Here is a 19,961-nt window from a genome sequence, read left to right on the forward strand (position 1 = left end):
AGGGAGTCCTGCACCTGACAGCACCAGCTCTGGCTGGCGGAGGGGCCACAGGCGCCCCCTCCATCAGCTTCCATTTCCTTCATGAACTGGAAGGCGAGGCTGCAGGAGCAGGAGGTCCTTCGCAGAGAATGCAGATCTGCCTGCGCACAGGCTTCTCCTGCTTCTGTTTCTGGGGAAACGCCCTCCGCACAGATGCCCACAAGGCAGTAGGTCCCGGCTCCACTGTGCACATGCAGTGCCCTCATTTATTCAAGGTCAGATACAGCGATGCCACCACGCGGAGCAGTGCACGATGCAGGTGGGGACAAGCGGCAGGTCTCACTGGGCCGCTCAGTTTTCCATCTGGATGCCATCACACAGATGGATCAACGCATGTCCCATGAAGCACGTGGCCCCGTCATCCCAGAGCCTCTGGGGACCCGCTGCCCAGCACGCTCAGACACCGGGGCTGATCCCAGACAGGCTCAGGTGGTCCCTGGGACAAAGGCCCTCCCCCACCCCCCACCCGCTCGAGGTGGGCCCAGTCCCTTCTCCAGACGTCCCAGGAGCCTCTGCGGGGCAGTGCAGCCCAGCGAGGGTGGTGAGACGCGTGCCCAGCTCAGCAGTCGCTGGTGCCCAGAGTCTTGATTTTCTGGAAGACGCACCGCATGGCTGAGATCCGGTCCTTATCCTGGATGCGGAAGACCTGGAACTGAGCGTGGGATGGGGCAGAGGGGGTCACAGGGACATCTGGGGCCATCACAGGACCCCAGACACGTGTGGGACCCCAAGCGTTCCCTGGCCTCTGGGTCTTTGCCCGCAGAGCCCTCCCTCACCTGCTGGCCCTTCTCTGGACGGGCCTGACACAGAGGCAGCCCCACCAGGTGTGTGCTGAGAGCTTAGCATGCGTCACTCCCGCTCCCTCCACCCCGCCCCTGTGTGCCCTGGAAGAAGCCCTTGTGGGCTCTCGGGGTGAGGGGGGGCGTTGGCCCTGGGGGACCAGGGGCTGGAGGGGGTTCTGCGGGTGGGGGAGGGGAGGCCTAGCAGAGCCGGTGGAACCTTGAGCTCAAGGAGGGGCAGCTGGCAGAAGCACCCAGACGCCCAAAGGGCATGGCCGTGAGACTCCAGAGTCCAAGGCCGCGGCAGGAGACTGTCCTTATGAGGCCCAGGGACAGCCACACTCCTCACCAGGCGTGGAGCCCCGGGTGGGCAGCTGGGGCTCTGAGATCCCACACAGTGTGGGTTTGGCGTGGCCCTGGTGGGTAATAGGGGAAGCTCAGACACGCTGCCCTGGTTCCCACAGACTGGCCCTTGGCTCTCGGGGCCACTAGTAGTTGGGGACATCCGTGCCTTGTCTGACCCCCAGGCGTCACATCTTTCCCCACAGACACCCGCTGGCCAGAGGGCTGACGTGACACACCTGCCTGACCAGGGGGAGCGGGGCAGGGCCCCACCCACCCACACGTGACCCTGGACCTGCCCCCCGACGGCCGCGGCGCCCACCTTGTCCAGCAGGACGTCGAAGTAGGCGGTGGCCCAGTAGGCGGGGTCGCGGGCAGGCAGCTGCAGGAGCGCCTCGATGCCCCCGCGGATGCGCGGCGGGGGGCTGGGGCCCAGGTGGGTGACGTGGATCCGCAGGGACGCCTCCGGCTGGCTGGCGAAGCGCTCCACGCGCTGGTAGAGGGCGCCGAGGTCCAGGTCTGGGTCCTGCAGCAGGTTCCACTCCGGGGAGAGGAAGTGGGGCAGCTTCCTGGTGGCCAGACTGCAGAGCAGCACCACCAGCAGCCGGTACACGGCGCCCTGCAGCTCTGCCCAGTCCTCGGGCGCCGGGAAGAGAACCGAGGCCCACAGCAGCACCGTCTGCGGCAGGACAGCAGGGGCAGGCCCCCTCCCGGTGGGTGGGCTGCAGCCCGGCCCAGGTGGTCCAGCCCATGCCGCCCAGCCCCCGCGCCCGGCCATCTGCAGCCCAGCACCCTGACCAAAGCCGTCCGCACCCCGACCCTGGAAGGCCCCGTACACCAGCACCACTCCCCGTCCCCCTGCCTCCCCTGGATGCTCCAGCCAGAGTCCCAGCCCCTCTCTCCCTGCTGCCCCCACCCAGGCACCCCCCTTCTCCATGGGGAGGCCCACCCCAGCCTCCCCGGTACCTCTCAGGGGATTCTGAGGCTCATGCCAGGCCCCCCACTGAACCCCTTCCGATGCCCTGCAGCCCTGCACTAAGAGCCCTAGCCGGTGGCATCGCGCAGTCCCAGCCGTGTGCCCAGAATACATCCGGAAGGGCAGAAGGGACCCATCGGCCCCTCCCCACACCTTCTCCTCCCACTGCCACTGAGCCCCAGCCAGGCCTCTTCCTGTCACAAGCTGCCTTGCTGCACCCATCCCCCTCCACCCCACCCCCTCGTTCACTGGGCGGGTCCCCAAGGACCCCTCAGAAGCTGGCACCCTCAGGGGTGGGGACGGAGGCCTGGGCGGGGGAGGCAGTCACTCAGGCCTTCCCTGCCAGCTCAGCCCCCGCTCTAACTCCCATCCCTGCACAGAGCAGCGCCGCGAGGCCTCGCCCACCGCTCACGCTGGGCAGAGACCCCAGACCCTGCGGCCCAGCTGCTTCCCCACAGCCGCTGTGCTCCGGGGGTGGGGGGGGGTGGTGAGTCAAGGCCCAGGGCTGCCTCCCTGCTCTTCTCTGTGCCTGATGGTTTCTGAGCCCCAGGAGCGCAGCCCAGGAAGCAGAGAGGAAGGGGTGCAGGGATAGGCTGGTTCCTCCCATGGGGGGGAGCCTCTGTCCAGTAACATCCAGACATCAAGCTGGACGGTGGGGCTGTTGGGAGGGGGAGCGCAGGGCTGACACTGGCTGGGGGGAGTGTCCGCTCTGTGCGGCCCAGCCCCATGCTCTGGTTGGAGAGCTAGTGCCCCAGGGCCGGGACAGCCTCCAAGGACGCTGGCTTCCCAGGACACCGGGCTCCGAGGACACCAGCCCAGGCTGGCAGAGGCAAGCTAGAGTGCCACAGTGCCCTGAGCCAGACAGCGACACTGATGAGCCAAGTCTCGCTTCCTGGGAACCCAGAGGCCTGGGAATCCTCAGACGTGAGCTCACTCCAGGCCGTCCACCGGCAGAGTCCACAGGAGGGTCTAACCTGAGTGCCCCGCCCTCGGCCCCGAGGAGGCAGAGCAGGTACGGGGCACCACCGCGGCCCCCGCATGTACCTTCAGGTGGCCAAAAGTCAGGCCTGGGCTCTGGCCACCATCTCGCCAGCTCTCGTGGTTGACCCGGTCCAGGATGGAGAGGCTGTCCAGGCGGTGGCCCTGGAGGGAGCCCAGCGCAGCAAGCAGCCTGGTGAGCAGGTAGTCAGTGGAGACCCTGGGAACCAGGAGAGACCTTCTGCCAGTGCCGGGCCTTGGCCAGGTGGCCAGGCTCCTGCACCCCCGGGGTATCCCCAGAAAGGACAACCCCCCCCCCCGCCCCCGTGGCCTCGTCAGGATCAGAAGCCTGAGCCCCTGGGCCTGTGGCACCCGGCCGGCCCCCACGCACGTTCTCAGACCTGCCCTCGGGGGATGGTCCAGTGTGAAATGTCTGGTTTGAACCCAGGGCTCAGGACATGCAGGGAGGCGGGGCGCCCCCGGCCAGCCCTGCCTCTCGTGTGGACGGGCAGGTGCCACTCTCCCTGCCCAGGGGGAAGCCATGGCTCCTGGTGCCCAGGCCAGGGCCTGGGTGGAGCCATCCATTCCCTGCCCTATTCTGGAAGCCCAGCCTCCCCCAGGCAGCCGCACACTCAGGATCTGGGCCCCAGCGGTGCCCGCAGCAGCACCAGCATCGCACACCAGAGACGATTGCTGTGGGGACCGAAGGGGTGGAGACTGAGGCCGCTTCCCCACAGGCCCTCCCTGGGGAGTCTCAGCCCTGGACGGTCGTCTCAGGCCCTGTGTCTGGGGACGGGGCACAGGACAGGCCGTTTCCCTGACTGCTCAGCTCAGCGCTTCCTTTCCTTCGTGGGCAGTGGTCCTTCCCATGCCTGGACGCAGCCTGACTCTGCGCAGAGAGCCCGGGCAGGGGCTCAAGCCTCCCTGCTGGGCCTGCCTCGGGCAGAAAACCACCGAAGGGCACTGGCAGCTGGCCGAACGTCACGCACCTCCAGGAACCAACTCAACCCCACTGACTCCAGTTGTGTCACATTTCTAAAGGTGTCGCTGCAGGCCTTAAGCTGGGGGCTGAGTCATCCTGAACAAACCCCAGTGACCTTGCATGCAGGGTGCTGGTCAGCAGGCCAGGTCTGGACGGGGCTCAGGCCCCAGGCCTTGGTGTGACGCTCCGGGGAGCTCAGCCTCTGCCCTGCCCTCACCCCCTCACAGACCCTGACTGACAGGCTGCCCTTGCTGGGCAAGGGCTACCTAGGCAGAGGCCAGGACCCAAGGAGGAGCTGCTGGAGCCCCAGGGTCGGCAGGTCGGGACCCCTGACAAAGGGACAGGCATCTCGGAAGGACAGTCCAGATGGAAGATGCTGGCAAAGCTCCAATTCCTCTTCTGAGACTCTGAGCCCCCCTCGCTGCCTGGGGACCCCTCCCAGCTGCTCCAGGAACCCCTGGGACTTAGGACAGGTCCCCCGACCTCTTCGCGGCTTTACCACCTGAGGTGAAGCTGCTGAGCTGGGCGATGAAGGTGCCATCCAGGGCAGGCCTCTGCTCTTCTGAGTCCCTTGCAGCCTGGCAGCCCACCCCCGGGCATAGAGGGCACGGCTCCACGCCCCCCGCCCCCCCCCCCAGCACCTAGAGGGGTGAAGCTGGCAGCGGAGGAGCAGGCATTTTGCTTGGATCGATCCCAAATTGCCCGAGCCCACAGTGGTAGCCTTGTACCGGTGCCTGGGGCAGACGCGGCTGGGGGCTCCTGCCTGGAGCGCGGGAGCAGTGGGCTGACAGCCCCTTCCAGCCGGCTCCCCAGGACCCCACGGACCCAGGAGGCATGTCCTACCTCCAGCGCTCAGCACTGGCTGGCACCAGGGCCACCTCTTGGCAGATGATCCTTCTCAGGCTGCCCTCGGGGAAGCCAGGGGTCAGCTGGGTCCTCTCCAGGACGGGCACCCTGAGCTTGCTCCGCACCACGGGCACCACGTGGAAGCGGATGGTCCTCCAGCCGCTGGACACCAGCAGGGACAGGCGGAGCTGCTCTTCCTTCAGGCTGTCCGCGTTCAGAGAGCCTGCAACGAGCCCCCCGCCGGGCCAGCCCCTCTTCTGAGCCAGCCCCCACCGCACACTCCCCAGCCCTCCCGCTGTCCCCTCCTCTCACCTGCGGCCCCTCTGCCCCCCCCCGTCCCCCCCAATGGCGGCAACTCTTGCCCCCCAGCCCCACCCCACGCCTGCAGCCGTCCCGGGACCAGCCGGCCTGCGGCCTGCGGAGCCCGCACGCCCCTGCATGGCTGTTACGGGCGGAGCTGTGTCCCCCCGCACTCCTGTGAGGAAGCCCCCGCCCCAGCCCCTCAGATGTGACTGCATTTGGAGCTGAGGCCTTTAAAGAGGGGGTGAAATACAGCGAGGCCACTGGGGTGGCCGAACCCAGGAGGCTGTACTAACAGAAGTGCCATCGGGGATCTTGGAGGAAAGCCTGCTGGCGGGCGGGGGGCTGCGTCTGTCAGCCCAGGAGAGGCCTCAGGAGAAACCACCCCGCTGAGCCCTGGGCCTGGGACGTCTCGCCTCCAGAACTTTGGGGAGTCAAGCTTCTGTTGTTTAAGCCGCAGGGTCTCCGGTGTCTGTTGCACGGCCACCCCTGCTGACTGAGGCCGCGAGGCTCAGCGACTTGGCAGCAGCGTTGATGGCCACAGCCGCGCCTGCACTGAGGTTCCCCTTGGCAGGCACCCAGGTCAGGGTCCTCCTCCTCCGGCTCCATCATCCCCGCACCCCAGGCCTGCCCGCACCGGCCTCCGGCTGCCCCCAGGCCCATGGTCCCCTGCAGCGGGTCCCCTCCCCTGGCTGCCCTCTGCGGAAGAGGCGGTGGCCCAGGCTGTGGCGGGAGAGGCACGGAGCGCTTGTGCCCAGGGTCCCTCTCTGCCTGTGGTCCCCAGGGGCCCCACCTGCCTGTCCCTGGGGTGAGGGGTCCCAACAGGGCGGGGCCTTGTCCTTCCAAGAGCCCTAAGCCCCAGGCTACTCTCTCAACCCTTCTCTCGAAGTGGCCAGTTTCTGAGGCCGTGCCCAATGCCCAGGGGCACCCTGGAGCACCCCCAGTCCTCTGGAAATCCTGGGGTGGGTGCTCTCATTGCCCCCGCACCACTTTCCTGGGCTAACGCCGGCCACCCCATGCTGGCAGGTCAGAGCAGCTCCTCTGCAAAGGACAAGGTTTGCTACTGGGCCACCTCGCCCAGCGGGGCCTGAAGTCATGTCCCCCCCACCCCCACCGCTGGCAGCCTGGGGCTGGTGAGGGACTTCTGGGGGGCGGGCAGCCCCTGTGGGCACCTGTGCCTCAGAGTGGAGGGTAGGGCTGAGGCTGGGCCCCTCCTATCCGACCCCCTCCTTCCCACATCCTCCAGTGTCCCTGAGGGTGCCCAGTGAGGCCGGGCAAGTGTGTCCCATCTCAGTCTCTGCCCGCCACACACCTCATGGAAGGGGCTGGCGGGGTAGAGGCAGGGCCAGGCCCCAGGGCTGAACGCACAGGGTCCTTTCGGGCCAGGGATGCAGGGAGCTGGTCTGGTTGGCCCAGCATCCGGACGGAGGCCCTGGACGCCCACGGGACACCCAGCCTTTTCTCGAGCACCTGTCTCCTGAAACCCGTGGAGGCCGCTGCTGCTGAGGGGCTTCCTGCCATCCTCTGCCGACCCAGACCCCACGGGCCCAGTCCCACCGCCCTACAAAGAGCCCCCAGACCTCCTAGGGGAGGGGGGTTCCCCAGCGTGACCAGGGCCTCTGGTCTTCTACCTCCGTGTTGCTTCCCCCAAACAAAGGGACAGCAGCGACAGGGGGGGTGAGCGAGCAGGCATGTCTCAGGGGAGCAGAGGGGGTGCAACAGACAGCGGCCCAGACACACAGCCTCTCCCCTGGCCTCCCTGCCCAGAGAGAGTGCCTGGGTCAGAGGCCAGGGGCCAACCAGCTGGGGCTCCAGGGACGCTTCATCATGTCCCAAAGGGAGCCCCACGGTTCCTTGGAGAAGGAAAGGCCTCTGAGCATGGGAGCCAGTTTCCTCCATCCTACAGCCTGCACAGCCCACCCTGGCCCATCCTCGGCCCCAGGGGGCCTGCAGGGAGGGGCCCGGCCCTCAGTACACAGACCCCTCCTCAACCATCTCCTGCAGGGCGGCTTCAGCCACCTCCAGGGACCCAGACCAGAGTGGGCCCTGGTCCTGCCCCCGGGCCGCTTCATCCCCCACAGGGGCCCCTGTTTCCCCATCAGTTAAGGGGAGAAGGAGCTCAGTGACGCCTGGCCCTCCCCGTTTCAATGTTTGAGGCACCTGTCAGGCCGAGCCACCCTGGGCGGTTTCATTTCCTTATCTACCTTCGGTCCCACGTTTTGCTCACAAAAAGGTGGCTTGGGAGGCAGCCCAGCCACACCCACCACCAGCCCAGCCACTCCCCACCTGAGCCTGGCCTGGTCTCACCGGTTCCCAGGGAGCGGGCAGCCCACACCCTGTCACTTGGAGCTGCCCATTCCCTTTTTAGGGAAGTGTCAGGAAGCAATGCCTGGAATTTCCCAGCAGCCCAGCGAGGCCGGCCCGGGTGTGGTTCCCAGGCTCCTGCTCCTTCCCGCAGGAGGAGGGCGGTGGGGACCCGGGGGCCTGCAGGAAGGGTCTGGCTGCTCAGAGTGCGTCTGAAGGGCCCCGGGCCGGGCAGAGCCGCCCTCGTGCTCACCTCCACTGGTGGGTCTGCCTCCAGGTGGGGCACATGACCCGCGGGTGGCAGGGCCAGGTGGGGCACAAGAAGACCGAAGAGCCCCCCCCAGGCCACCTGCGGCAACCGAAGGGCTCAGAAGATGACCAGATAAGGTGTCGGCCTGGCTGGGCTCTAGGAAGGCCCAATGACAGGCTGCGGCCGCCCCGTAAGGGAGCTTTTATCACCTGCCCCAGAGGGCGGCCCCCTGCCCCAGGTCACAGGCAGGTCTGCGGAGCGGCCAGGGTTGGAGTCACCACGTCTAGGGCTGGAGAAGCCTTCTGTCCAGAAGCCTGGGCACCTTCTGAACTGCTCCTATCAAGACACAGACAGATGCCCGGCTTCCCAGAACCCAGAGGAAGTACCAAGGGAGAAAGGTTAGTCCTCTGAGATCCCCGGGCCACCAGGTGGGCCGGAGCCTGGATGCACAGCCAGACCTGAGCGCCACACACGGGGCAGCCCAGGGCAGGTCCTTTGGTGGCCCGACTACCCCACCAGCTGACCTCATGGCAGATGCAAGGCCCAGCTGGCAGGTGGCAGCCCCCTTTGCCACTGGCATCCGCTGCCCCCAAGGGAAGCAGGACATTCGGTTTCAGTCCCTATGCCCTGCCGTCTCCGACCTGACCCTTAGGAGCTTGGGCTCCATCGCCCAGGGTCCCTGCTGTCCCACGCCCTGCCCGGGCTGGCCTGTCCTTCCAGGGCCTTCACGGCCCGGGCAGCCTCTGCTGGAAGGAAGCCCAGCACTTCTGGGTCTGCCAGGAGCACGGCTGCCCCGGGCTCACCCCCACCAGGTCACATCAGCAGGGCGATCAGGGGACGGACCGGGCCAAGGTCCCACCGAGAACACCTGCTCCCAGAGCCCAGTCAGGCCCAAGACTCCAGTCAGCGACTGAGTCACAAACCGATACAGACTGGTGCACACGTGCACCCACACCCACACGTGTGTTCACACGTGTGCACACGCGGGCACGACCAGCCATGCATGTACACACACGTGCCCTCCTGACCCTGCCATCACACACTTACACGCAGGCCCCCTGAGCCACCCCACGCCTGCGCTCCCAGACGCGGGCGCAGCGATTCGGCCGGTACCTGGCGCCATGAGGCCGTGGTGCTTGCAGTGCACGATGGCTGCCACCAGGAGGTCCTTGAGGACGCGCAGGACCTTGCAGGGCACGATGTGACCGCGGCACTGGGCGCCGGCCTCCGCGGAGGCGTGGAAGACGTCGGCGGTCGTCCAGGGCTCCAGGCCGGCCCCGTCCCCGGGGATGCCCAGGCGGCAGCAGCCCAGGCCGGCCCCCGCCTCGGCGGCCCCCACCTCCTCGACCAGGAGGGCCTCGGCGTCCACCCACAGGGGCACCTCCATGTCCAGCGGGTCCTCCGAGGAGCGCAGGGCAAACTGGAAGGCCTCCAGGTCCCGGGAGTAGTCCACGAGGAAGCGGGGGTCCAGGGCGTGCACTCGCTCCAGCACCGTGAGCAGCACGTTCTCGGCGCGCTGGTAGTCCTGCGCCCGGGGCGCCCCCCGCGAGCGGATGGCCTGCAGGTAGTGGTGCCACAGGGGCACCTGCACGGCCATGGCTGGGGCCGGGGCCGAGGGCGCAGCCCGGGAGGACCGCTCTGAGGCCCGCTGGAGGAGGCACCTGCCCAGGAGAGGACAGGTCGGCAGGTGGGGCCCCAGCTCCCCAGGAGTGACTGGCTGGCAGGCGGGTGGGGTGCAGCGGGTTAAATAGCTGAACCTGGCCCAGACGTTTGAAGTGAGGGTGAGTCAGTCGCCAACAATTAGGAATGTCACAAGTGTGTCAGGAGGGAGGCGGAGCCTGGTTCCCGCCACTGGGCTCCTCCCATCCCCCCTGCCCCCGTCACCCTGACTCCACCTCAGGCCCGAGGCACATTCACGCTCAGGACTTTGATGCTCCTGGGGCCTCCTCCGGCTGTGCTGGCCCTGGAGGGGGTGGCCCAGCCCTGTTCCCCTTCCCACCCTCAGCCCAGTAGCAGCAGCCGCGGGGACTCTGTGACATTGGGGCCTCCCTGCAAGATTGGGTAAGATGTGTCACACCCCCATGGCTCGCTGAGAAAGGTGAGGCCAGGCCTCCGGACCCTCTGTGTATCCAGACCACCGGCCACAGCCACCACCACCCAGCAGCCTCTCTCTCGGAGGGCCAGGGCTCAGGGCTGTGTTTCCATGGCAACCCGGACGTCCCCTCAGTCACCTGTTCCCCCTCAAAGCCTCAATCTCGGTGCCCTCCGAAGGGCAGGTGTGAATCCTGCCTCTTCTCCTGCAGGGTGTGTGTTCAGCTCCTGGCCCCCAGCCCCCCGCCCCCCGCCCTGGCTCCCCCCAGCCCCCGCCCCAGGGGCCCTGGAGTTGCCCACCTCCCACCTGTCATCACCTGGGCCTGGAGCTGGACCGAGCCTGGTTCTGGAGGAAGTCTCCTTGGGTCCGCCTGGCCAGGCTGGAAAGCCTCGCCCTGCCGCCCCCTCCAGCGCCTGCCCAGTCCTGCTTCCCTCCCCACTCAGGGCTGCGCGAGTCCCAACAAGCTTGGGGGAGCCGCCCCACCGACCCTTGTCCCCGCCAGGCTGGCCGCACATCCGTGCTCAGCTGCTGCAGTGTCTGTAAACAGTGAATGTGCAGACGTCCCCCGCTGGGTATCTCGGAGACACAGCCCTGCAGCCGGCCAGGGGAGCCCCCCCCGCCCCCCCGCCACAGGCAGCTGTGCCCATGTCAGAGCGGCGGGCAGAACTGGGACCAAGGCTCTCGTGCTGGTACTCGGAAGCCCCCTGAGGAGCTGCAGCCCCAGGGAGCGTGTCTCTGCTTCCACACCTCCCAGGACAGGGAGCTCACCACTTTACAGGGCAGCACACAACACGGTCAGGCAGAAAACAGATTTCTGTCCTCAAACCTGGCCTAGTGCTGCCCTCTGGAGCTGCTAGAGCACAACTATCCCCCCGCCCCACCCCAAGGCAGTGACTCAGCTCCAGGAACCCATAGGCCATGGGCCTTCCTGGCACCCCACCTGCCTCCCACGCTGTTCCCCATGCCTTTTGCCACGGCCCCTCCGTCTCTGAGGGACTCTGACCTGTGGGGAGCAGGTGCTGCTGCAGAGGAGCTGGGGTCCCTCCCCCGACCCTGAGCCTTGGCCCTAGGGCCCTGTCTGCACTTGGGCTCCTCTCTCGTGACCCTCGAACCCCCCGGCTTCACTTCCCCAAGAAGCTCACGACTCTCCTGAATTTGCCCAGGAGACCTGGCAACCCTCACCCAGACGAAGCAGCAAAGGGCTGGGAGCAGAGAGGAAGGCCAGCTCCACGCCCGACGGCCACCCCCCGGGGAATCTCCTCTCAGATTGGGACCTTGGACCGGGGCACACAACCCCCACCATCCCGGAAGGGCTCCTCCTGTGGCCCCGAGAGCCCCCTCCTCCGGCCAGTGACACTGAGGCACCCGAGGCTGGCCGCCCCACCCCCGCCGTGCTGGCGTCTCACCCCTGCTGTGCCCCTCGGCTGCCTTCGCTGACAGCCCTGCTCCTCTATGCCCAAGTCCAGGCACTCGTGTCTGCCTCCAGGCACCCTGCAGGCTCCTTGCACCCAACAAGCTCACACAGGTCCCTGATCTGCCCCCAGCGGCGTTCCTACCCCCGGTGCCTGGCTCAGGGTCAGCCTGCTTCCGCCCAGTTAGTCCTGGACCTGGCCTCCCCTCCCCGCGTGCCCACCCCACCCCAGCCTGTCCATCGCAGCCCTGACCCAGGGCCTCCCCAAGGATCCCGAGCCCCGGCCCCCAGCCCCAGAACCTGCCCCCGGGGAGACAGAGTCCGCCCCCGCAGGTGGCCTCTGGTGTCATCTTCCCCGCTCCTCCACGCTCTCGGGAGCCCCTTCCTCCTCCCCTGGCCCAGCACAGGCCCTGCCCGGCCGACCCCTGACCACTCCTGCGGACCCTGGCCCGGCTCTGGCACACGGGTCTCTGCCCGTCCCTGACTGCCCCCCACCTGGGCTCCTGCACACCTCCCCACCCCCTCCTCCGCTGCTGGTCTCCCCCGCTTTCCCAGACCTCAGCCGGCATCAGAGCCCCGCTGAGCCCGGCCCCATGAGTGCAGGCCAGGTCCCTCCCCTGGAGACCCCGGGGGGCAGTGGACTGTCCCCGGCAGGTGGTGGGGACCCTGGTGGGTGGAAGGCCCCGGCAGGTGGTAAGCTCCCCGGCCGGGACAGGATGGGCCTCTCAGCGAACCCCAGGGCGGGCACAGAGGCTGGCACACAGCGGGCACTTGGAGGCCCCAGACCTGGACACGAGCTCCTCTTGGACTCACATGGGCAGGGCGTGGAGAGCGAGCAGGGAGGGAGGAGAGGGACAGGCCGGGAGCGGAGGGGAGGCAGGCGCCCACCCTGGCCCCCGGGGCCGTGTTTGGCCGCGGAGGAGCCACAGACTTCAGGGGCCTGCAGGCTGCACCCAGGACCCCTGACCCCACAGACCCCAGCAGGGAGGAGCGGGGAGTGAGGGGAGGATGGGTACTCCCTGCGCCATGGGCGGGTCTGACAAGCTCCCTGTGGGCCTTGGTGGCACAGGCCAGGCTTGCACACGCAGGTGCCCGTGTGTGTGTGTGTGTGTGACTTCCATCTCAGGATAACCCAGGCCGGCGCGGGGATCCCGCATTTCAGGAATTCCCAGTGTGCCGGCAAAGCGAGTGGGGCGGACTTTCCACCCGAAGGACGTTCAGGAAGCGCATCGGACATGATGGTGGCGGCCCCCGTGTGGTCTCGGCACAGGTGGGGGACAGTCCAGCTGAGCCTGAGAGAAGGGAGGCCGAGTCCTGGCAGGAGGAGACCCCGTCCCCGGACACGAGGGGCAGCAGCCCTGTCCCCGCTGCTCCCAGAGGGAGAAGGGGTCTCAGCCTCATCCTCACTCAGCCCCGCCTCGCCCATCCCCCGTCCCCTCTGTGCCCGGTGTCTCACGTCGCCCGCCACCCGCCCCCACCCCGAATGTCTGATCGTCGCACTTGTACATAGTGATGCCCCTGGGGCTGGAGCTCCCCCTGGATTCCTAGTGATTTCTCTTTTTGTCTTTTTAGGGCCGCACCCACGGCATATGGAGGTTCCCAGGTTAGGGGGCGAATCGGAGCTGCAGCTGCCGGCCTACACCACAGCCACAGCGATACCGGGTCCTTAACCGACTGAACAAGGCCAGGGATCAAACCCGAATCCTCACAGAGACAACACGGGGTCCTTAACTCGCTGAGCCACAGTGGGAACTCCCCCAGTGATTTCCTGAAGGCATTTCCCCTGGGCTACAGGATAGGAGCTCAGTCAGCGCCCAAGAGTTAAGTCCCAGCCCAGGGGCTGAGCTCCTGGCAGCCTGTCCCTCCCAGAGGTCCCTCTGGTCTGCTTCTCAGCACGGTGGCCCGTCCCTCCCGGTGGGTACAGGGAGGGCGTGAGACTGATCCCTGCTGAGAGGGGCACTGAGGGGGAGGCACGCGGCCCCCAGGGAGACGGCGCCCCAGCCTGCGGCCTTTTCTGCAGGGACACACAGCTCTCGGGGCACCCAGCTCTGAACACACAGCCCGGCCTGTTTCTATGTCACCTCCTCCTACGTGTGGCTCCTTCATGCAGGAACCAAGCCAGATGGGGTGGGCGGGGCAGGGGAGGAGAAAAGAGCAGATGAGAACAAACTCGAGGTTGGTGGGGAGGGTGGGGAGGCCCTGACGGCAGGAGGCGAGCAGATCTTCCTGCACAAAAGGCCAGTGTACATGCGGTGTCACGCGGGCTGGGGCGTAAGGGTTAGTCTGCCCGCTGAGGGTTGCAGAGCAGAGCCCCAAGCAGGTGTGCGGTGCGGGTGTTTGCCGATACTCCAGCCACCCAGGGAGAGGGGGCGTGGGGTCGACCTGCGTGGTCAGGGGGACTGGGCCCCCAGCTGCCAGCCGCCACCGAAGAACTGACTAGGTCCCCTTTGAAGCTGCCACGCAGGGAAGAAGAACTTGGCCCCCAGGGGCTGCAGGCAGGGTTGGGTGGTTTGTTTTTCCTGTCGGTACGCTTTTTGGGGGGAGGAGTTGGGAGGTTTTTTGGTTTTTGTTTTTGCTCTTTAGGGCCACACCTGTGACATATGGACGTTCCCAGGCTAGGGGTCAAATCAGAGCTGCAGCTGCCGGCCTCCACCACAGCCACAGCCACGCGGGATCCGAGCCGCATCTGCGACCTGCGTCTCAGCTCATGGCAACGCTGGATCCTTAACCCACTGAGTGAGGCCAGGGATCAAACCTGCATCCTCATGGATACTAATCAGGTTCTTAACCCACTGGGCCACAACTCCCTTGTTGGCATGTTTTTGTTGTGCCAGAAAATAAGATAACATTTACCATCTTAACAATTTTAGAGTGTAAATTCCGCGACATTAAGAGCATTCACGTGGCGCCAGCAACATCGCCCGTCTCCAAAATGCTTCTTCTCGAACCGACACACTGTCCCCACGGCCCTCCCTCAGCCCCCTGCAGACCCCATTCCACTCTCTGTCTCTGCGATTCTGTGGCTCCAGGGATCTCACACGACTGGGCTCACACACGGCGTCTGCCTTTCTGTGACGAGCTCATTTCACCAAGCGGGGCGTTTCAAGGGTCCTGCACGTCGCAGCCTGGGTCGGTACCTCACTCCTCGGGGCCGGGTGAGACTCCGTCGTACGAACAGACGGCATTTGGCCTCTCCGCTCGTGTCTGGGAGCCCTTGGCCAGTGTGAACAGTGCCGCTACAAACATGGGGGTACCAGCCCCTCCTTGAGACCCTGCTTCCAATTCTTTGGGGTCTAGAGCCGCACGTGGAGCGGGTGGACCGTCTGGTAACTCCGTGTTTCATTTCTCTGAGAATCACCCCTCTGCTGTCTGCAGGGGCCGCCCCATTCCACATTCCCACCAACCGTGCGCTCAGGGTCCGATTCCTCACGTCCTCACCCATACTTGCTTTGCCTTGGTTTGCTTTGCTTTGCTTTGCTTTGCTTTGCTTTGCCTTGGTTTGGTTTGGTTTGGTTTGGTTTCAGTAGCCATCCTAACAGGCTTGCGGGTTGGCTGTGCGTTTCCCGGGCGATTAGTGACGTCCTGTGTCTTTTCACGGACTCGTTGGCCTCCGTGGGGAAATGTCGATTCCAGTCTTTGCCCATGTTAAAATCGAGTCGTCTAGTTTTGCGGCTGTGAAGCTGTGGGTGTTCTTTGCACATTCGGGCCTTTAATTCTCCGATCGGGCCCGTGATGGGCACATCCTCTCTCCCATCCCGAGGGCGGCCTTTTTCTCTCTCCATAGCGTTCTGCGATGCACAGACACTTTCCCTTTATCCAGTTAATTTTTTTCTTTTGGTGCCTCCGCTTTTGGTGTCGTGCCCAAGAAACCACTGCCAAATCCAAGGCCGTGAAGACTCCCCCCCCGGTCAGCTCTCGCCACCCGGTCTTTGGAGGGTCGTAAGGCCCCAACAGCCCCAAACCTTCCGGGCACCCAGGCAGCAGGGCAGAGGCACCCTCCTGTCAGTCCTGTCTCCACTGCCACTCGGAGTCTTGTGTCTCCTGTACCTACCCCACAAGAGCAGGTCTGGAGGGGAGGGTCCATGAGCTGCCCCCACCGCCGCCCAGGACCACCCCCGAGACCCCACCTCTGCAGGCTTCACAAGGACGAATCCAAGTGGGGTCTGCTCCTGGGGAGCCTCTCAGGGCCCACCCCTGCCTGGAGTCCCCGTGCCTGCCAGGGCACTGACATGGGGAGAGGCCCCAAGAGCTAGACGAGGGGACAGGGCCCAGGCGCCTCTCCCAGCACGTATCCCCAGGGGCCTGCCTGGGTGGCCCTGAGAGGCTGGCCCTAAATGTGAGCCTCTCGATGTCCCCTCTGATCCAACCACCGAATTACAGGGCTGCCACTGCCATCCCGCCAGGCCAGGCCTCCGTTGTGGGCGGATGGCCGGGAGGCGCAGACGCACAGACGGCGGCCTGGGGCCCGTGGCAGTGGCAGCGTCAGCCTTGTCACCGGTCAGCAGTGCTGGACAGTGCCCAAGCCAGGGTCCAGAACAGGGCTGTATTCTGGTGCGAGCAGAATTCACAGGCTACTTCCTGTCCAGCCCCTGTGGGGACACCCGCCGACAGGCCGTGAACCCGGGTCTGCTGAGCCAGAGCTGCTGGCAGGAGCCCCTCCTCTGGTGAGCAGTCGCCACCGTCCCGCCAAACTGGCCACCAGGAGAGACGTCTGCTGGGCGTGCAGGGAGGTGTGGGGCCCAGGCAGAGTCACCGAGGCGCAGACAGGCCCAGAGACTGGTCAGATCCCAGAGCCGACTGCGCGGGCCCTGCAGCCTGGAGGCCTCGGGCGGGGGGCAGGGGCACCCGCTCCGCCGCCGCCTCCCGCCAGTGAACCATCCTCAGAGGACACGTGGCCAGGGCCACATGTCTGTCCCTGATCCATCACTCAGGGTGGGGATGACAGAGGCCCACTGAGGGCTGGGGTGGCCTTAGCAAAGGAAGTCAACCCTTTCCTGAGAGTTCCGAGGTCCCTTCTGCTCGGGGAGGGGCCGGATCATCAGAGGTGGCAAATTCTGGTGCCCCCCAGGCCACTGAGGCAAGACCAGCCGGGCTCTGCCAAGACACACCGACCTCTGGCCTAGGCCCTGTGGCCTCCGTGCGCATGCGGGCCCAGCACGGCCAGGATAGTGGACTGTTCCGGGGGAGATTTTAGGTGACCTGTTGCTGTAAACACGGTGGGGGCCGAGGACCCTGCCAGGTTTCCTGTGACAAGGAGGAACAGTGACAAAATGGCAATGTCTCCACAATGAAGGGGCTTCCTCTGAAGACGAGGAGGTGGCCACGTGCTGGGCAGGTGGTGGTGGGAGAGGCCACGGCACGGCGCTCAGCCAGGGGATGCCGAGCACTCTCCCACGGGAGCCACGGGGTCCAGGGCTCCAGCCAGGAGAGCCGGTCAGGAGATGGGTCAGGATAGCCGTGGGTCCTCCGCACCCCACCCTGCCCTCCTGCCCATCCCCCAGAGGCCCCCCATGTGTAGGCCACCAGCACATCTGCCACATGTCTCAGACTATTCCCTGCCCCGATGGCACTCCTGGCGCACTGATGGCCCAGGACAAGAAGTCCCCAGCACGGACACCAGGCAGGGAGGCCTGGGTGGCTTGTGGGGGCCCGGGGGGCGGGAGTACGGGGCCAGAGAAGCATCTTGGAGGAGAGGGTGCTGCGTGGGGGTGGGGCTGGACGGTTTAAGGGAGCAGAACAGGCCGAGGTGGGTGCCGGGGGAAGGGAGGCGGGCAGGACAAGGCTGCCCACCACAGGGTACCAGCCCACCTCCTTTCCAGCCAGCGGGGTCTCACTGGGTCTGAGTGACCTTCACAGATGGTCACACAGACCTCTGCAGCCTGTCATCGCCCCCCCCCTCCACCCTCCCAGGGTCAGAGGAGGCCCAGGTTCCGGGGCAGCAGGAAGGGCCAGCGCTGCCCCTCCCCCACCCCTCCCCCAGCTCCCGGGGCTCTGCTGCTCAGGGCGCCAGGCAGATGCCCTGGCCGTGGTGCTCAGAATGGGCACCTCTGCTCCATGCCCCCAGAAACCAGAAGCCAGAGCGAGTCCCGAGGGGCCAAGGTCAGGACGTCCTAGTCCCTCCCTCCCGAGGAACTGCCCGTGATCCCCACGCCTGCCCTGATGCCCAGCGGGACTACGTCTGGCCGGTCCCAGCACAGGGCACCCTCGTTTCTGTCCTGGGGTGGCAGGTAAGGGGGAATGGCCTGAGGACGCCAGGAGGAGAAGGAGCGCGGGCTTTTCTCAGGCAGAGCTTCCTTGAAGCGCTGGCAGCCCCATTGGGAAGTTTGGTTCTGAGGACGTGGCCTGCTCCCCACTAAGCGTCCACCGTCACTGCCTGTCCCTCTGACCTCGCCCGCAGGCCACCTCCATCCGCCTGAGCTGCCTCAGAGGAGCCCGGGCCCCCGGAGTTTGGGAGACATGCACCCCAACCCGGGGCCCCCGAGCGGTCCCCCCTTCCTTAGAGCACAGTCCCTCTGTGGGCTGCCCTTCCAGGAGGGGCATCAGCTGCCTGGGACAGGTCCAGCTGAACGAGGAACCCCTGAGGGGAGCGAGGGGGAGGGGAGGCCAGCGTGACCGAATGTCGGGTGCCAGGCTCGGTCCGGAGGCCCCGGGAGGGACAGACAGAGCTGCGTCCGCAAAGGCGGCCTCCATCCCCGCTCGCCTCCCCTGTCGCCACCCCTGATGGGTTCGCTGCTGCGGGCGCTCTGCGCAGCTCTGAGAAGGCTCGGGAGAGAGAAAGGAACTTCACACGTGTCTGAGACGTGCGGACCACGGTCCCGTCGCCTGGAAGGGCTCAGCGGGAAACGCGGCTCCAGAAGGTGCGTCCGGCGCAGTTGGGAAGGCGGGGCCTCCTCGGGTCCTAGGCAGGCGGTTCCCTCTACAGGCCTGTCTGCCCACCTGCCACCTGCCGGTGCGCGGCTGAACGCCACCTTCCTGTCCAAATGCCAGGCAGAGTCAGAGCTGATGACTCTCGGTCAGGAGGGACGGGTGGTCTGCACGCCACGTCCACCTGGGGGCCGCAGCAACCACACAATGCCCCACGAGCGAGGGCCCAGGGGAGCGTGCGGGGCCTTCCCCACGGGAGTGGGAGGCCTGGGGGAGAGGCAGTCCCTTCCGGGTCTGGGCGCTCAGGTGGCCGGCTCCACCCAGGGCGACGCTAGGTCGCTGGGGAAACAGCTTCCAGACAACAGCGGGCCTTAGTCCCCATAGCAACATGGCCTACACTCCTGTTTCCAAGGAAACCCAGCCCTCAGCGTCGCGGTTGCCACAGCAACGCCTATGGGCTCTGTCAGCCACACTGTCCCTCCAGCCCAGAGGGGCAGCTGGGCACCAGGACAGAGGAGTCCTATGCTGCACAGGTGTGGGGCCGGGGCACGGAGGAGAGCCTGGCCTGGCCGGGGTCCCAGGAGCTGACTCTCCTGGCAGCAGAGCCCCTGCTTTCTCATGCATCCTGTGCTCTGGCCACAATGAGTTCCGCCTCCAGTGAGCCTGGCACTGGGGACTCCGCCGTGAAGTCCCGGCCGGGGCTGGACACCGTGATCCAGGTCAGTGGGTATCTGCCCCCTGGCATCCTCCTGGGAGCAGCCCAAGGGCACTGCGGGAGGGAAGGGGCCTGCACAGAGATGCCACACCTCCCGTTCCAAGGGGCACTTTCCACCAGATCACGTGGTCAGAGCGAGCATGCATGCGCGAGCATACACACACACACACACACACACACACACACAGGTGCCCTTGTTAGCAGACTCCACTTGGGACAGGAGCCTGGGGAGAGGCTGAATTGGGGGCCGGGGACCTGTGCCCCTGGGCTGGCTGCCCTGGTCCGTGCTGTGTGTGCTCAGGCAGTCAGCCCCCTCTCTGAGCCCCAGGCCTGCTGCCTGCGCACAGGGGGTGGGGACGGACCGGGACCCTCTGGGACCCAGGGCACTGCTTTCCAGGGCAAAGCGTGGGGGTCGTCTCCGCGCACTGGCAGGTGCCGTCCGTCCCCAGTATCTGTCCTGCGCATCCAAAAGTTCTGCTGCTTCTCCTCTTCCGCCTGCACGACAACAATTGCAGCATCCGGGAGTTTCCCCAGCGCCCCTGCCCCTTCGTCACCTGCCTCCAGCCCTGCGTCCCACCCCTTCGGGCCCCCACTGCTGTCACCTGATCTGGCCACCTCAGCCAGGCATCCCCACCCTGGTCACCCCGCAGGGATCTCAGTGAGCCCCGGGGAACCAGCAGAGTCAGAGGAGTTTATTCACCCAGTTCTCAGATCTTCAAAGCTGCCGTGGGGGTGACAGACAGGTCACCGGGAGGAGGAACTGCCCACAGTTGTGCCTGTGATGAAGTAACACGGTGGCGTGGCCACATGTGTACACGCACACCCACACCACAGACACCCACACGCATGCCTGCGCATGCACACACACCCACACACACACAGGTGCCTGCACAGGACAGAACATGACAGGCGCAGGATCTCTGAACCAGGCATTGCAACAAGACAAGTGAGGTGGCCCTGGAGGGGTGACTTTCTCTGTCCGACTCCAAGGTCCTGAGCAGAGGTGACCGTGGCGGTGGGGGGGGCTGCCCACCAGTGTGCATGCCAGGCGCCCTCTGTGGGGTGGGGGGCTGTCCACCCGGG

The 19,961-nt window shown here is 66.3% G+C and overlaps 2 protein-coding genes across 4 annotated transcripts in view; one reads left to right on the forward strand and one right to left on the reverse strand.

Moving 5' to 3' along the window:
* Positions 1–211: 211 nt before the first annotated feature.
* Positions 212–9,843, reverse strand: MAB21L4 (mab-21 like 4). 2 transcript variants are annotated; one of them, XM_047773984.1, is made up of 5 exons: positions 8,910–9,821; positions 4,940–5,165; positions 3,181–3,334; positions 1,483–1,839; positions 212–691 (listed from the first exon to the last, which is right to left on the reverse strand). In XM_047773984.1, the coding sequence occupies exons 1-5, from the start codon at positions 9,391–9,393 to the stop codon at positions 599–601; spliced, it is 1,314 nt and encodes a 437-aa protein (XP_047629940.1). In that variant the 5' UTR covers positions 9,394–9,821; the 3' UTR covers positions 212–598. The 2 variants fall into 2 exon arrangements, with proteins under 2 accessions (XP_047629940.1, XP_047629939.1); XM_047773983.1 differs by lacking the exon at positions 212–691 and adding an exon at positions 698–1,234 and having other exon boundaries at positions 8,910–9,843.
* A 4,971-nt stretch (positions 9,844–14,814) lies between these two features.
* The window catches only part of CROCC2 (ciliary rootlet coiled-coil, rootletin family member 2), a 71,065-nt gene continuing 65,918 nt past the window's right edge, over positions 14,815–19,961 (forward strand). Inside the window, exon 1 of one of the 2 annotated variants that reach the window (XM_047773985.1) lies at positions 14,815–18,882. In XM_047773985.1, coding sequence (XP_047629941.1) covers positions 18,805–18,882 — 78 coding nt within the window. In that variant the 5' untranslated portion in view covers positions 14,815–18,804. The remainder of the gene's footprint in view (positions 18,883–19,961) is intronic. The other variant, XM_047773986.1, reaches the window with a different exon arrangement.

This window comes from Phacochoerus africanus, chromosome 3, assembly GCF_016906955.1.
Source record: "Phacochoerus africanus isolate WHEZ1 chromosome 3, ROS_Pafr_v1, whole genome shotgun sequence".
Classification (NCBI taxonomy): domain Eukaryota; kingdom Metazoa; phylum Chordata; class Mammalia; order Artiodactyla; family Suidae; genus Phacochoerus; species Phacochoerus africanus.

Coding starts and splice junctions, on each gene's coding strand:
- MAB21L4 (XM_047773983.1), bottom strand. CDS start 9,393: ATGGCCGTGCAGGTGCCCCTGTGGCACCACTACCTGCAGGCCATCCGC. Junction 5,166..8,909: donor CCACGGCCTCATGGCGCCAG/GTACCGGCCGAA, acceptor GGCTCGTTGCAG/GCTCTCTGAACGCGGACAGC. Junction 1,235..1,482: donor TCGACGTCCTGCTGGACAAG/GTGGGCGCCGCG, acceptor ATTACCCACCAG/GGCCACGCCAAACCCACACT.